This window comes from Phaenicophaeus curvirostris, chromosome 2 (assembly GCF_032191515.1).
Source record: "Phaenicophaeus curvirostris isolate KB17595 chromosome 2, BPBGC_Pcur_1.0, whole genome shotgun sequence".
NCBI lineage: Eukaryota > Metazoa > Chordata > Aves > Cuculiformes > Cuculidae > Phaenicophaeus > Phaenicophaeus curvirostris.
The window spans coordinates 94,688,548-94,705,183 of NC_091393.1; the positions used below are offsets into that span (position 1 = coordinate 94,688,548).

The 16,636-nt window shown below is 43.7% G+C and overlaps 1 protein-coding gene across 2 annotated transcripts in view; it reads right to left on the reverse strand.

Annotated features, from left to right (window-relative positions):
* Positions 1-14,748, reverse strand: part of VPS54 (VPS54 subunit of GARP complex) — a 53,113-nt gene extending 38,365 nt beyond the window's left edge. Inside the window, exons 1-5 of one of the 2 annotated variants that reach the window (XM_069850082.1) lie at positions 14,669-14,748; positions 13,977-14,085; positions 4,279-4,440; positions 3,151-3,392; positions 1,640-1,718 (exon numbers count right to left, since the gene is read on the reverse strand). In XM_069850082.1, the coding sequence (XP_069706183.1) occupies positions 1,640-1,718; positions 3,151-3,392; positions 4,279-4,414 (457 nt within the window). In that variant the 5' untranslated portion in view covers positions 4,415-4,440; positions 13,977-14,085; positions 14,669-14,748. Of the gene's footprint in view, positions 1-1,639; positions 1,719-3,150; positions 3,393-4,278; positions 4,441-11,927; positions 12,049-13,976; positions 14,086-14,668 lie in introns of those variants that run through there. The other variant, XM_069850083.1, reaches the window with a different exon arrangement.
* Positions 14,749-16,636: the final 1,888 nt, after the last annotated feature.

A 16,636-nucleotide genomic window follows, 5' to 3' on the forward strand; every position in this document is an offset into this window, starting at 1 on the left:
AGAGCCTCAACATCCTTCTTGTGGTGAGGGGCCCAGAACTCAACACAGTCTTCAAGGTGCGGTCTCACCAGTGCTGAGTACAGAGGGAGAAAAACCTCCCTGGACCTGCTGGTCACGCCGTTTCTGATACAAGCCAAGATGCCATTGGCCTTCTTGGCCACCTGGGCCATGTTCAGTAGGCTGCCAACCAACACCCTCCTCCAGGCACCTTTCCAGCCAGACTTCTCCTAGTCTGTAACGCTGTAGACATGTTACCTGTTGACATTGACATAGATAAGCCTGATCAAAGAGTGACTAGCAAATGAACCTTTTTATGGTAATATTTTTCAGAAAATAAAAGAAATTAAATGTTAAAAGCTTGCTCCAGGTTATGAGTGTCTTTTTTCCTTTTGCTTGTATTTCCTTCTTCATTTTGCTTCTCAAGTTCCTTTGTCCAGTTTCACATTAGCCAAACAACTTTCACAAAATCTTGAAACTCAGCCTTGGTATAACTGCAGATCCTAAAAAAAGGTGCCAACTTTGCTAACAGTAATCAGATGCATAATAACCAGAGTGGAACCTCATGGAGTTCAACACCTGGAGAATAACCCCAAGCACAAGTACATGCTAGGGGTCTAGCAGCTGGAAAGCATCCCTGCAGAGAGGGGCCTGGGGTCCTGGCAGACCACAAACTGACTGTGAGCCAGCAGTGCACTCTTGCAGCAAAGTATCCTGAGTGGCATTAAGGAGGGAATTGCCAGCAGGTTGAGGGAAGGTGATCCTCCTTCTCCACTCAGCATTGCTGAGGCACCTGGAACCGTGTGCCCTGTTCTGATCTCTCCAAGTACAAAAGAGACCCAGACATAATGGAGCAAGTGCAGTGAAAAGCCACAAAGACAATTAGGACACCAGAGCATTTTCCATAGCAGAGGCTAAGACAGTTGAGACCGTTTAGCCTGCAAAAGCTCACCGGGGATATTATCAGTGTTTTTAAATATCTGATGAGAGGATGTAAAGAAAACAGAACAGGCTCTTCTCAGTGGTATGACAGGACAAGAGGCAAAAAATGATAAACGAAAAATTCCATCTGAACATAAGGAAACAGTATTACTATGAGGGTGGTCAAGCACTGAAACACGTTGCCCACAGAGGCTGTGTAATCTCCAACCATGGATAAATTCAAAACTCAGCTGGAAACTGTCCTCCCACAGGTGACACTGCTTGAGGAGGTGGGTTGGACTAGACCATTTTGAGATGTTACTTCCCACCTCAGCCATTCAGTGCTCCTCATGGCAGAGACAGGAATGGCAAAGCGCTGTCATTCTTCATTGCAAAGTCAACAGCTGCTAGAAATGCGATGCAACAGTTTCAACAGATCTTTAATAAAAGGAAGTTAAAGAAAACACTACCAGGGACGTAACGAACTGCCACGAATGCAAACGTGCCAAGGAAAAGTCTAAGAGCAGGTATCACAAGCATTTTGATCTAAAATATCAGCAGTGGTCATGAATACATCTAGTTAATAACGTCTGGGTTTCAATTATTGTTTACCAGCAGCTATTTTTGCACATGAAACCCATGAGCAAGTACTTGATCAGTACGTTAGAGTAATCATTAAAGAAATTACTTTCCAACAACTAAAGGAAAGCTTTAACTGTACCATGGGTGTGTAATAGCGTCCTGTCAAAGGTATCTTTAGGAGTACAAATGTTCTTGCATCTTTCATGAACCTTCTCTCTCTGTAAAAGAGAAAATATATTAAGAATTACTTCGAGGCTTTAAAAAGATTTTTTGTCTTTGAAACAGCACATTCAGAACATTTCCAGTGACCATACTGCATCACGCCAAACCATTCTGACAAGTTCACAATAACATTTTTTCCTCTTAAAAGCTCAGGTGATGTTTGTCCAGGTGAAAGGTAACACAGGTTGAAGTTTTTTGTCTGTATGCTGCTTTTAAGTATCTCTACATCTCAAGAGAAAATGAACACAATAGTTATTGAAGAGGTGTAATAACCTCTACATAATAAGATATATCCATAGAACAATTGTAATGACATCTCCAAACACTTATTTCCTGTATAACCCAGGAATCACATTCACACACAATGAATGCTTTTACACTGCTGAACTATATTGGATCAAAATAGAAATTGCTTCCACATCTTACTAATGAGACTTGCTTAAGTTACATATCTTGTTTTGTCATGCTGCACTTCAAATTTTATCCACAGGTGTAGACAACGCCAGAAACCATAGTGGTGAGAAATTGTTTCTAAAGAACATGGTGTTAGCTAGATCTCCGCTAGAAGTTATATCATGCATCCATTCCCCCTTCCTAAAACCTTCTCCCATTTTGCAGTCACTGCATTACATGCTAACTGATAAGCTCTTAAACGTTTTAGATGTTGAATGGGTGAATGGCAATAGTTCAGTTACAGACAATTTCCTTCCACATACTTAACTATGATTTACATAAGTAACACTTCCTGCAGCTTATTTTGTAACAGCAAAAAAATGTTACAAACCAAGGAAGCAGAAAACAGTGGGAGACTTCTACATATTCTTTCTGCTAAAGAAAGAAAGAATACTACATACTTACTGACACCTGTATTTTAAAGAGCTTGTAGAAGTCTCCTACTGGTCCTGTTGTCCTTAGATGTAGCTTAAACTTTCCTGTTACAAATCACCAAGGTAATAGGCCTATTTACAGTTTAAGAACTTCATGTGTAAATGTTTACATTAGAGACTCTTAAAAAATAGCTCCAAGCTTTGAAGCACATAGTCATGTTTTATACTTGATGCAAAGGTCTGAAAATGCTACATTGCACTGTAAAGCCCAATTGTTAAACAATCCTTACAGAAAAGGATTAATAATCAGAAAGAATAAACAGCAATCGTAAGCCCTGGTACAGAGCACAGTATTCAGAAGCATGAATTAAAATAAAAAGTAAAACTGCCCAGAGGGAATTCAGACAGTATTTTTCATACTATGAATACTGACATTCAAAAATAAGAAACACCTAATGAAGAGTCAACAAACACTGACGAGTAAATCAATTATCAGCTAACTGTATGATGACTACCAACAGAGATAATCTCTAACCAGAAGAAGGATCTCAAATCTCTTTCTGGACCTTAGTACTACGTGCATCTAATTTTGAGTTCTTACCGGAGTGATTTCCTGTTGGTATAATGCAAAATGTTCCTTGGTGATCTGTGGGAGGTAGAATGAAGGCATGACTTCAGAGTCCACAAAGTCCACTCCCCATGTTTTTGTAAAGAAATCAGATTCCCTTTTTGCTAACCTAGGATCATTTAGTGCTGCTGGGAGATTGACTTTGGAATGATAAACAGTCCGTCTGTGCTGATCCACAACTAGAGATGGGCTGTCACATAAATTACTGGGATCGCCTGCGGCACAAAAGACAAGAGTTTGTTAACATGAGAAACCAAAAGTTGTATTTTTGCCAAAACCTGGATGGTTCTTAAGCAAACCATGTTTCCACAATTATATAGGGGATCAGACTCAGCTATGCAAAAGATGCATGATATTCTTCTGCAACACATCACCTTGCATTTCTTCTATCAGATTAACCAGCACAAGTAATGAACACAGTGGCGTATTTACACTCATTAAATATATTTAGCTCAACAACATTAGCTTCTACTGAAGAGAAACAAATTGCAACCACAAACATATCTTTATAATCTGAACTTGATCAGAACAACAGTTAAAATATTATATTTTATAGGGTTTCTTTATTATAGTTTATAGTTTTTGAGATCTCATCCCACCTACTCTGTTTTATAAAGTAGGCAATAGTACACCACAGCAGCTATAACTATGAACAAAACCTAGTTTTACAACAGCACTATAGATGCAAGACAGTGATACAGACAGGTCTTTGCCTCTTGCTTCCTACTGCAAGAGGGCTGGAGCGTTCCACAGCAGTAATGCAGCTAAACTCCAAGCATGCTCTTGGAGAATGAAAGGTCTGTTCCAGACTCTGACAGAGACCCTCTTCTTGCATGTAGTATGAACCACAGCTATAACGTGAAATCACACAAGCAAGACCCCATCTATAACATGGACACCTAGAAATAAGCTCCACATAGGAAGGCGCTCCAATTGCTCCAAAGGGACACTGGGAGGTATAAAGCAGAATTACAGCATATTTTGAAATAAGACTGCAACTTAGCACACTAAACCCTGTATATATGAAAACTTGGCAGAAAAAGTTGTAAATGGATTAGCAAATTTAATTGCACTTTCACGCTCCTTGCACAGCAACAGTACCTGTAGGTTCCTTGGGACACACATCAGGCAGTGACTGCACAGGTCGAAAGCGTTTTGTGGCATCCATTTCCTTTTTAAAGAAACCATCACTGCTGTTTGACTGAGGCACTGGTGAAGAACTGTGGCTTGATGCCATTGCATAAAATCACCACTTGATAAAAGCTAAATAAGAAACAATAAATATCAAGGCTTTAATAAACTTTTGTTTACAGATTGTATTAAAACAATGCCACTCCATACAGTATTCTTTTAACTGAAACATTTTAACTGACATGTTTCAGCAGCAGAGAAAATTTTATTTTAAACACAGTCAATAAAAGGCAGTCTGTTTCCTCCCACACCTCTAGGTTTGGTGGATAGCTTGTTCTTGCACACAGCACAAATAACATCATATGTTAAAGAAAAAAAATCAGTTTTTCAGGCACTTCTACTTTTCTATTGCCATAACTATTGCAGTCTCAACGCACACATTCACAGTCCAACGTCTTCACAGATACTAGGAAGTTTGGGTAGACAAAAGTACAGCCTCCCACCTTCTCTCCTCTCCCACCCACCTACTATCCTCACTGACTGCAGATCAACTTTTGCATCTGCCGAGGCATGTCACGCTTGGTGAGGTTTAACCACAGCATGTTACACGCTGCAGCAAAAAAGGGAACAGGTGCAGGTGGAATATTCTGCGCTCTCTATTTGTTGCGCTGCCGTAGTGTTACGACCCCAGCAACAGGAGGACCACCATTCTCTCCAAAGAAGGAGGTCTGCAACCTGTGTTCGTGATTCAGGCAAGCCCAGAAACAGCTACCCACATATATAATATATAATTAATTATTTACAGTAATTGAAATCATTACTACATTTTGGACAAATCAGAATTTGAAGAATACCCACACATTGGGTATATCAGAGAATCACAAGCACACACTATGCATAGAACACAGACATCTTATCACTTGAATCAGGAAAACAGGCAATTCAACTTTTCGTAGCTGTCCAGTAAAGAAAACTATACCTTATTTCAACATGAAAAGCATTTTCAGAGAGAAGAAAATTAAAGCACAGATCAAAAAGCTCTGGAGTAAGTAAAGTCCCACTAATTTTAAGCTCCTAAAGTGAAAATAAACAGCCTTAAAATTTTACACCAACATAATGAGTTCTTTGCATCTGTAAACAAAGCTGCATTTCCATCAAAGTATCAGTTGAATCCGTAGTAAACGGTAGAATTATTAGAGGTTTGAGAGTTTATTAAAACATCCCCATAACGTACAGCTCAAAGAGTGCCCATTCAAAGAGACTGATCTGAAGCTCTGCCTTTAAGGAGAAATAAACACATCCAGTAAGATCTTAGCATCTAACTACCAACCCTTAAGAGACACCTAAATTACTTACTACCCAGCGACGGAGAACAAAAAGATAAAAGGCCCATTTCATCTTCAATCACTGAAGCGGGCACCGAGGGATGACTGTACGTCACTGTGTCAACTTCTAACAGCATCACAAATATGACAGCAAATCTCACTTGGAAAAGAAAAAAAAAAGTTCTAGTTTCTAAAGGAGTTTGGAAGCGTTCTAGAAAATAATTCTGAAGATGAGTTGAGGCCCATAAGAAATATGTATTCTATCCCAAACTCTGTCCAGTGTGTACCAATCCTGATATTCACTTGTACCTCTCCTTTTCTATCTGACAACACAGCAAGACAAGAAGGATAACACATTTCCACTGTAATTTTTAAATTTTGAAGTAGTCAGGCAAAAAAAAAAAAAAACCAAAGAAAAAGCCCCAAAGAAAACTTTTTCTCTACCACTACTGTTGCATGTTCATATTTTTATGTTCTTCCGTTGACATTTCCAAAGCAACTTCGTTCATGAAGTTCTTCCCTAATGTTTTGGGGTATTTTTGTGAAAAATGTAGCTTACAATATGACAAAACACTACCACATTTCAGCATTCTTAAGAAACAAATCCAGTGCTAAGTTAGAATGATCAAGTCTCTTAAAAGCACATAGTAAATCTGTCTGTACTTGGAACTGCTTCGAAGTTCTGTATTTGCATTTTTCCTCCTGAAAAAAGCCTCTGTGACATGAGAGACGGTCTGCTCTAGCCAGATGTACGAGCAACTAAGGCAATTTGTGGAAAGCACTGAAATCCCATACCCTTGCTAGCAAGTCTTTCATTAAGCCTCCCTCCTTTCCCCATAATGAAGTACTGCTGAAAAGTATAATCTAGGATGTGAAATGTCTCAACTACATAAATCTCAGTGGAGAAAAAGTTAACTGCATTATGCCAGTTCAAGATTTAAAATAAATTTAGAAGACAATTTGACACTGAAGACTGGCTCAACACCTCAGCTTTCTGAAAACAAACTATACCTACTCTTGCACAGCTATTTTTATTATTTATCACCATAAAATATTCACATTGCCTTTGTACACTAACAAATCTTAAAATATCAATGCAAGCCGTAACCTTCATACTACTGAGTGGATTTCAACAAGATAGAAGGATTCACAGGCAGAGGCCTTCTTAAGCAGCATGCAATGTGATGCTGTACTAAATTATTCATAGTTAACAGCTATTCTGGTAGCCTCCTAAGTCAGGACCTCATGGATAATTAACCTCAATGAACAGCCATATTTGCACAGGAATAAACCCACCCATAAGCCCCAAACCAGGCATTCCTCAAACTGCAGTGCTTATATTATCCAAGCAAGCATAGCTTCAGAGAGAAAGAAAACTGGACATTATTACCTGAATTAAATTCAAATTACAAAGAAGTACATAACAAGTCTGCAGGAAGACAAAAATCCTGCCCTGCACCTGAGCCCTTCTGTGTACGCTAATCTTGCAGATAACAGAAAAACAGTTTCACTCATTCACCAACAGAACAGTTGTTCCTTGTGCTACACTACTAATCATTCTATAGACAAATGAATCTATAACCAGCCTTCTGAATCAGCATTTTTAAACACACAACAATAGACAAATTTTCTGATTTAAACATACAAAAAAATATGAAACTCAATGTTAACACAGAACAAAATTGCTGCAGAATATTTTAACTCTCACAAATGTAAATTGAAGAGAAGTGCAGGTAAATGCAGTTAACCGCACAAGCTGTGCTGAATGAATTATGAAATGCTGAGTCCCCTGAGCCACCTACTTAGAAGGGCATATGCTCAGCAATGAGAATGTGCAACTGTGTAACTTAATGACATCAATATTTAAATTACACACAATTAAAACTGGGTTAGATTAACTCTGTTCTCTCCAGTAATCACCATAATTTATTCACATTTTGTCTAGCAATGTGTATTTAACTAATACAATGAAAGAAAACTTTAGAGGTTAGAGTGATGATGGAAGTATTTACAGGATTACAGCTATATTTGCAACATGCCTTCAAATATATTAAATCTATTTTGTATTAATGTCCTTAGTTAAAATAGGACATGAAATTACATTGTCACTGTAATGACAATATCACTGAAGATTTAAACAACCATCTTAATGAAAACATCTTTGATTACTTGAACTTACGGTATTTTTACATTCTGAATATGAAATATTAATCTTCACATGTTCACCAATCTTACAGCTTCCTCTAAAAAAAAATCCTGATATGGCACAGTTGTATGACATAACAGCATGGAATAAAATGACTGTGATGACAAAGGTAATAACCACATGCCTGGGTACTGTACAGTCAGCAAATCAGAAGACTTATGCAGTCAGTATTGTATTAATCACATGTTTTTAAGAAGTTCTTTCTGAGCTGACTAGTCTCTGACTCTTGAGTTTCACACCCAAGGTTTCAGCAGTTAAAAGAGCAGCACAACAAACAACAAAGCCTATTACTCAGAAGTAATTGCACAGGAGGTTTAGAACTCCTGAGTGTGTGCTTGTTTTTGTAAGTATTAACACTGGCACAAAGTTCTTCAGAAACTACCTTTCCATGTTCTGAGAATTATCTGCACTCTTTGTTTTTCAGATGGTAATTCTTCACTACCAAAACATGCAGTACTATCTGCATAAGAGGGACACTAGAGAAGGTGCAAATTAAACCTTGTCTGTTCATGGGTACTAACTTCATATTTCCTCATTTTTTGGCAGTTTTCCATTAGTGTTAATAACCAATTTTCTACTTCCTACTTAAGGTAGCAACTTTACATGAGTTAATCATTTTTACTGGGAATTTTCATATGCATGTTCTAGTTTGTAAAGCTGTAATTTGTATTAAGATCACAAATCAGAATTTATGAAGCCAGCACAATCCCTGCAAGATGCCCGAAGTAAGTTTTAATTTACGCACTAAAGAAATCCATATTTTTCCTTCCCCTGTGTTCTCCCTCCCAAATTAAAATAAATTTACAACCTTCTAGTAAGACCTTCCACTTAAATTGCTGGTTTTGATAAGTTAGCTGGTACTACAAGAAGCACCCAGAAACTTGGAGATTATTAGCTCCAGCCCTTAGGACAATTCATAGAATCTGCTCTCCAAACTCAATTTTGGCTTCAAAAACCATGACATGCAAGAAGAGTCACTAAGCACCCAGAGGAAAGAGCCCAGTGCTTCTACCTGACCACACAACACTGAGTAAGTTCATAGAATCGTAGAATGGTTTGGGTTGGAAGGGACCTTAGAGATCATCCAGTTCCAACCTCCCCACCATTCCAGCAAATCCCAACCTGCCCCTTCCAACCCACCTCCCACTGGATCAGGTCGCTCAGGGTCCCATCTAACCTGGCCTTGAACGCTTACTTCCAGTGAGGTGGCTTCCACAACTTCCCTAAGCAACAGGTTCCAGTGTCTCACCACCCTCATTACGAACAATTTCTTCCTAATGCCTAATCAAAATCTTCCCCCTTTCAACTTAAAGCCGTTCCCCCTCATCCTATCACTACATGCCCTTGTAAAAAGTCCCTCCCCAGCTTTCCTGTAAGGCCCCCTTCAGGAACTGGAAGACTTCTATAAGGTCTCCCCAGAACCTTCTCTTCTCCAAGCTGACCAACCCTAACTCTCTCAACCTGTCCTCATAGCAGACTTTGTAGCCCTCCTCTGGAACTGTTCCAACAATTCCATATCCTTCTTATGTTAAGGATTCCAGAACTGGACACATGACTCCAGGTGGGGTCTCACAAGAGCGGAGTAGAGAAGCAGAATCACCTTCCTCACCCTGCTGGCCACGCTTCTTCTTATGCAGCCTAGGATGCGGTTGGCCTTCTGGGTTGCAAGCGCACATTGCCAGCTCACATCAAACTTCTCATCAACCAGCAAAATTGTCCTTTAAGGCTTCCATGTAGTCCACGGTGAACCACACTTGGACACCTCTAGGTATTTGTCAAGAGGCACGCTCTGCATCTCAAAGGTAAGACAAAGAGAAGTGAAGAGCATGCTGAAGTCCCTGCTGCTTTTCATGGCTTTGTCTGGCAACTACAGAGTGAAACTGAAACGTTTTGAAGTACTGTTCTGGTTACCCAGCACCCTTCAGAACATAAAACCATCAGAAGACACCCACAAGTCAAGTTAGCAGAAAATATTTCACCATTTCTAGAAGTGATTAATACCACAGATACTTACCAAGAAAAAGGATACCTGAAACCTAACTAAAAGAAACAACGCACAAGGGATGCCTTCCAGGAACTCAACGGCCAACAACATGCCTGTTATTGGTCTGATATATTTACTCTGTCCTCAGGATTTAACCCTGTAACAAGGAAACCATAGTATGACAAAGCACACACCACTTTCCTAAGACAACGTGAACCAGACTGAACTAATGCAAGCTTTCAATTTCTTTCAACCGGCTAATTCCTCAGCCTGAAATTTCCACACTTGCCCCTGTGCCCCAAGACAGACATCCCTAGAACGAGGCTACAGCTGCAGAAGCTCTTCTGCTAACTCAAGCTCTTTCTGAACAGCTGTTTCCACCCTGGGGTTTTAGACTAGGAAGCAGATAATTGTCAGGTTGATGGTGAGGCTACAGTAGGACGGCAACTGTGACTTGTCCCCATGACAAGCCATCTACCTATGCCGCACACTCCAAAAACCTACTCAGCTTGGAAAGAAGTCTCTGTCAGCCTGGCCTTTCCAAAAGCCTAATAAGCATATCTAAATTTGCATTCATGAACACATATATTTCAGTGCATTCTGCACATCTTTTAATGGCATCCCAAACCTCACATTGCGCCAGTGATAGCAAATACTCTCTCTACAAAGTTAGCATGAGTGATAACCATCCAGATTAGCCTTGCTGGGATGAAAGCAACCTCACAAGGAAGCTATATACGAGTTATCTGCATTTCTCATCAGCCCTGCTAAGCCACATGTGCTGTTACAATCCAGCACATTCTGTAATTTCTTGGACTGAGCTGAGCCAGACTGCGCTACTTTCTCATCAAACTGCATAATGGGGAGCGTGGAAAAGCAAGAGCACTTGAACAGCTTAAAGAGTAATGCCACCACCCTCCCTTATTTTCATATTATTACATTTTGTCACCTACACAGCAGATTTTTTTTTAAAAAAAAAGCTTTAGTTGAGCTTCATTTCTTTAAATACAAGAGTAAGAACCTCCGTTACCCTAAAAATCCCTATCACTGAACATTATTTTTTGAATGCATGTACATACAAGTTATCTTTAATAATACACAAGTCTAACCATTTTGTCAAAAATCGGAAAGCAGTTTATCTCCCTACAGACAAACTATCTTAAAAGTAATATTTCACTTTTATTCAGGTACTGAATAAAACAATTAAATGAAACATCTGTGATATACCCAATGTGCCAAATGCACTTCCTCTCATCCGGAAACCTAATTTCCCAGTGCTGAACACTAATTCGGAATCAGAAGGCAGCTTCTGTGCTGGAGGAACAGACCTTCCTTCAGCTATTTAGGTCATTAGTTGTCAAGTCCCTCCATGCCAGGGGTGGTAGAATAATTCAGAAACAATTAATGAATCAGTAAAAATACATCAGAAAAGAAAAGGCGTTGTGGTTAGTTGCCCACGCTATCACACAAGATGAGAGAGAAATCCCTTTGTACCCTTTTTTTCAGGCATCAGCATTACAGTGTGCATTACCCCCTTGGAAAATGGTGAAATATGAGCATCTCGTATAGCTCCACAGAGGTACATGCAGCTGAACAAAGGTCACGGAGGCCCAGCAGGCACTCCAGCCAGAAGCCTGTCAAAGGCAGAGACCACGGAGGAGTGACATTTTGAGGAAAGTCACAAGAAATAGACCAGCCACGGCACAAATCATAACACTAAGGTCTTGACCCTAAGAAAGGAGTTTTACAGAAGCTGACGGCATTGTGCATCAAGAGCGAGTTGCCTCGTGCAGGCAAGTGCCTCAATTTGTTAATCTGAAACTGATTTTCTAAAAACGTGATTTTTAATGAGAATCATGTCTTTCTAAAGTCTTACCGAAGCCCTCAATAGCTGCAAGTAGCTATGAAAGAGCTAAATAAAAATATGTAATAGTTTTGCCATTATGCAAAAAGCTGAGGTCTGGGATTATCTGAAAGCAGGCACAGCATACCTCGTAGCAACTCTTATCAAGCAGTCTTGACACAAGGTGCCAGTCCACTAGCAGAAGGCAGCAAGTCACTCTGTAGGGCAAGCACTGAGCAAGCAAGACCATCCAAACTTTACCTCAGTGAGCACCAGAGAGTGCCACCCATGTTTGTTCATAATTCTTGTGGTGTTAATACCTGCCCAAATGACAGGAATCACCTCTATTCACAACACTCCATTTTCATCCCTCAAATAGCTTATATAAATATTCCTATAAACGTAAAACAGAGTACGGTTATGCTACATTTATTAGAATGCCAAAAAATAAAAGGTAAGTCTTACACTGCTGCTTACAGCAAGCGTGTAAAACTGATGGAAACTCTCTGCCATATGGCAAAGCACCAGATATGCTACTCCAGCTCTAATAATCTGTCTTAGACACACAACCGAAGTGGCTCCATTTTTGAGAGCCAGATTAAATATCCTAGCTTTTTCTCTGTCCGAAGAGGAGTGTTTTGAAACATCTGATCCACCATTTTTGAGCATGGGGGAAACACATTAAAGGTTCTTTACCTCTTGAAAAGAACACACAGATCTTTTAAAACCTAGGTGACGTGGGTGCAAAAATTGGGAAAGATAATTCTTAGTGTGTCGGTAAACATTTCTTTGGACTTAATCATATGAGGCCCAGAAATATGTATGTAGAATATCAATTCATAATCACCCTTTGTCTCTTTATGCTACATCCATAAAAAAAACCAGAGGAATAAAGTGTAAAATAGAAAAAAAAAGCAGAAACCAAAAAAAACCTGAGCCTCCTAACTTATAAACTCCCTCCAGTCTACTTCAGAAACTCACAGCTCCTTATTTCCCCAAAAGCCTGAAGAAAGAAAGCAGAAGTAGCTTCTACACAGAGCTGTTGCCCCAAAAGGAGACACGATTCCATTACCCAATGTCTTCCCACTCAAGCTGCCAAAGAGCAAGTCTGTGGCCTGCTTTCTGCGCTCTCTCTAGTGGCTCCTGACACTTCTCAGGCAAAAAATGTTCCTGTTTGACTTTGGAAGTGTATGTCCCCTTCTCCTCCAATGAAGTTGTGCTGTCAACAGGAAGGCAACATTCCTCCACACATGCACCAGACTCTTACTACTGAGAAATACAGCGCTGAGAACACAGGTATAGGCAGAACAGACCCTAATTCTGGGAAATGGGATGGGAGAAGTAGAGTTGTTTCTCAGTGTGCCTTCAAACCTTACTAGTGAGGCTGCCCACATGATGCCCAGCAGTTCTTGCTTAGACAGCTGTAGATCTCCTGTCAATTAGTTCATTTCAGGCATTGTTTTCCTACCCAACAGAAGCACTACCCTGTGCCCAGGGGATTTCAAGGGAATTATAGCTTTTGTCTATACAACAGTTTGGGAGAGAGTCACACTCGCTCTCAGGCTAAAGTAGCAATTACTGCAGCCACTACAACAATTAACATACTGCAGTCAGGTTTTTTTTAGCAAGAGGTTTTTTTCGCAGGGCCACAGCTGCACAGAAGTCTGTAGGATGACTTCTTGCTCAGGACTCCACCAGACAGGGTAAAGGCAAGATGGTAAAGTCAATACACTACCTGCTCTTTACAGCTCTCAGACATATACAAGCCAATCCATCAACCAGAAAATATTTTTACACACTTTGAACACGGGTACTGTACACATCTGGGATCACTCAACAGTCTGCAACAGCAACCCAAAGTACATAGAAGATACAAGAAAAAAAAAGAAAAATGAAAAGAGAATCAATTACAAAGGCCAACACTAGACAGCCAGAGAGAGAGAAAGTTAACTTTTTGTTGAAAGCGCAGGAAGTCAGTATTTTACAAACACAGATGGGTACTTCCCTCAATGGGACACACTGCGTTGGACGAATTACAGTAAGAAAAGGCAAAAATTACTGTTTGTCTATTTCATCTTTAAACTCGGGAACCATCACAATCCTAAATGTGTTTTGGAACCAAGAAATCCTTTAGCAGTCCACATCCCAGTCCATCCCACTTGCCACTACATGAGTGTCACGTACCAGCGTTACAGAGAGAAACCCCAAATACTTGCTCCAAATGTTACTTCCTCAGCCACATTTGTGTGGGCTGCTTATAAAAGCCGCGCTGGATGAGCGCGGCATCACCAGGCAAGGAGTTGGCCGTACCTTAGCAGGAATACGCCAGGAATATCGCAGGGAGGCCGTCGTCATATCTCTTCTTGTTGCATCGTACGAACACTGCCCAGTCTCGGAGCTCAAGGGTGGCTACGGTGACCTGCAGGAGAGAACCCACGTGAGAGAGCGCCGTGACGGCCCAGCAAAGACCCACTTCACGCTGCCACTGCCACATACCCAACACGTGCCCATCACGGGTAGAAAGAGACCTAAGACACCACCTGTTTCCCAAAGAGGGGTCATCGTGCGAATACAAAACGCAAATTCGTGGGAAAAGGGGAGAAACGGGCGGCATCCACCATCCCTCGAAACCTCCCGCACCCTACACCGCCCCAGGCTGCCCAGACAAAGGCAAAACTCAACTTTCCCGGCCGCTCCCTAGGAGGGACCCCCGGCCGCGGGCGACGGGGGCCCGGCCGCCTCCCGGGGCCGGGCGGGACGTGACCAGCGCTCCCCGCGGGCAGCGGGCAGGGGGCTGCTGGCCAGCCCCTCGCCGGGCCGGGGCCGTGCCCGCCGCCACCCCAGCGGCGGCCGGGCGGGACGGGGCCGCGGCTCCCCCTCAGCGCCGGGCCAGGCGGGGCCGTGCCCACAGCCTCCGGGCAGGGGCCGCGCCCGCGGGCTCCCCGTGCCGGGCGGGGATCGGGGGGGAGGAAGGAGCCCGCCGCCCCCCGCTCGCTCCGTACCTGGGCGGCCGGGCCTAGCGCCGCGCCGGGACACGTCGCTGCCGCCGCGCAGGAAGCGGCGCAGGCACCGCCGGCCCCGGGAGAGGGGGGGCGGAAGGGGCGGGCCGGGCCGGGGGGCGGGGCTGCCGGGGGCGCCGCTGCCGCTCCGCCGGGCTGGGCGGGGACGGGCAGCCGGAGCCGCACGGGAGGTGTGCGCCCTTGCCTAACCGTGGCTGTGCCCCGCGGCTGCAGCACCGCCAGCCTGGGTGCTGAGGGGCTCCCCAGTGCCCCACGGCTGCACCAGCCCCATCCTTGACTATGAGGGGCTCCCCAGTGCCCCACAGCACACGTGCTGCCCTTTGAGGGGCCCCACAGGTGCCCCGCAACTACAGCAGCCGCATCCTCGAGTATAAGGGGCTCCTCAGTGCCCCACAGCCAATGTGCTGCCCTTGGAGAGACCCACCAGTACCCCACAGCTACAGCACCTGGGCTCTGAGGAGCTTCCCGGTGCCCCACTTCTACAGCAGCCCCATCCTGGTGTGAGAGGGGCTCCCCAGTGCCCCACAGCACAGGTGCTGCCCTTTGAGAGCCCCACCAATGCCCCACAACTACAGGAACCCCATCCTGTGCTATGAGGGACTCCCCAGTGCCCCGCAGCTGCAGCACTGCCATCCTGTGCTATGAGGGGCTCCTCCGGGCCCCACAGCACACGTGCTGCCCTTTGAGGGGGCCCACAGGTGCCCTACAACTACAGCAGCCCCATCCTTGACTATGAGGGGCTCCCTAGTGCCCTGCAGCTACAGCAGCCCCATCCTGGTGTGAGAGTGGCTCCCCAGTTCCCCACAGCCAGTGTGCTGCCCTCGGAGAGACCCACCAGTGCCCTACAGCTACAGCGCCGCCATCCTGGGCTCTGAGGAGCTCCCCAGTGCCCCACTGCTACAGCAGCCCCATCCTGTGCTATGAGGGGCTCCTCAGGGCCCCACAGCACACGTGCTGCCCTTTGAGGGGCCCCACAAGTCCTCCACAGCTACAGACAACTCTGCCATCCTGGGCTCTGAGGGACTCCCCCGCGCCTCACAGCCTCACGGACAATGTGCTGCCCTTTGAGAGCCCCACCAGTGCCCCACAGCTACAGGAACCCCATCCTGGTGTGAGAGGGGCTCCCCAGTGCGCCACAGCCCATAGACTGCCATTTGAGAGCCCCACGGCTACAGCACCACCATCCTGGGCTGTGAGAGGCTCCACAAGTGCCCTGGGGATGCAGTGATCGTGCACTGGTAGAGTTTGCAGTCCTGAGGGATACGGGTCAGGCGAAGAGCAATGTCCGGACCCTGAATTTTAGGAAAGACAACTTGAAACTATTCAAGGAGTTAGTCCTCAAGGACGTGGGACACAGGACCAGAACAGAGCTGGCAGACCTTTAAGGACACTTTCCATAGACAGCTCTCAATCCCCAGGTGTAAGAAATCAGGAAAGGAAAGCAATAGACCAGCATGGTCAAACTAAAGGGCAAGAAAGAAACGTACAGGTGGTGCAAGCAGGGACAGATATCCTGGGAAGAGTATAAGAAGACATATCTTCTACAGATATGTCAGCCTGCAAAGAAAGGGTAAAGAAAGCATATCAACCCTTGATGAACATGACTGGCAAACTGGTAACAATGGGCAATGAAAAGTTTGAGGTGCTCAACAACTTTTTTCCTCAGTCTTCACTGGCAACCTCTCTTCCCACACCTCTTGAGTGGACAGAGCACAAGACGGAGCCTGGGGGACCAAAATCACTCTCACTGTAAGAGACAACCAGGTTCATGACGGGTTGAACAAATACAAGTCATAAGTCGTAACATATATGAATGATGATTCTACTCCTCTCTGGTGAGATCCCACTTGGAGTACTGCTTCTCGCTCTGGGACCCTCAGCATATGGACCTGTTGGAGCAGGTCCAGATGAGGCCACAAAAATGATCAGAGGGATGGAACACCTCTCCTG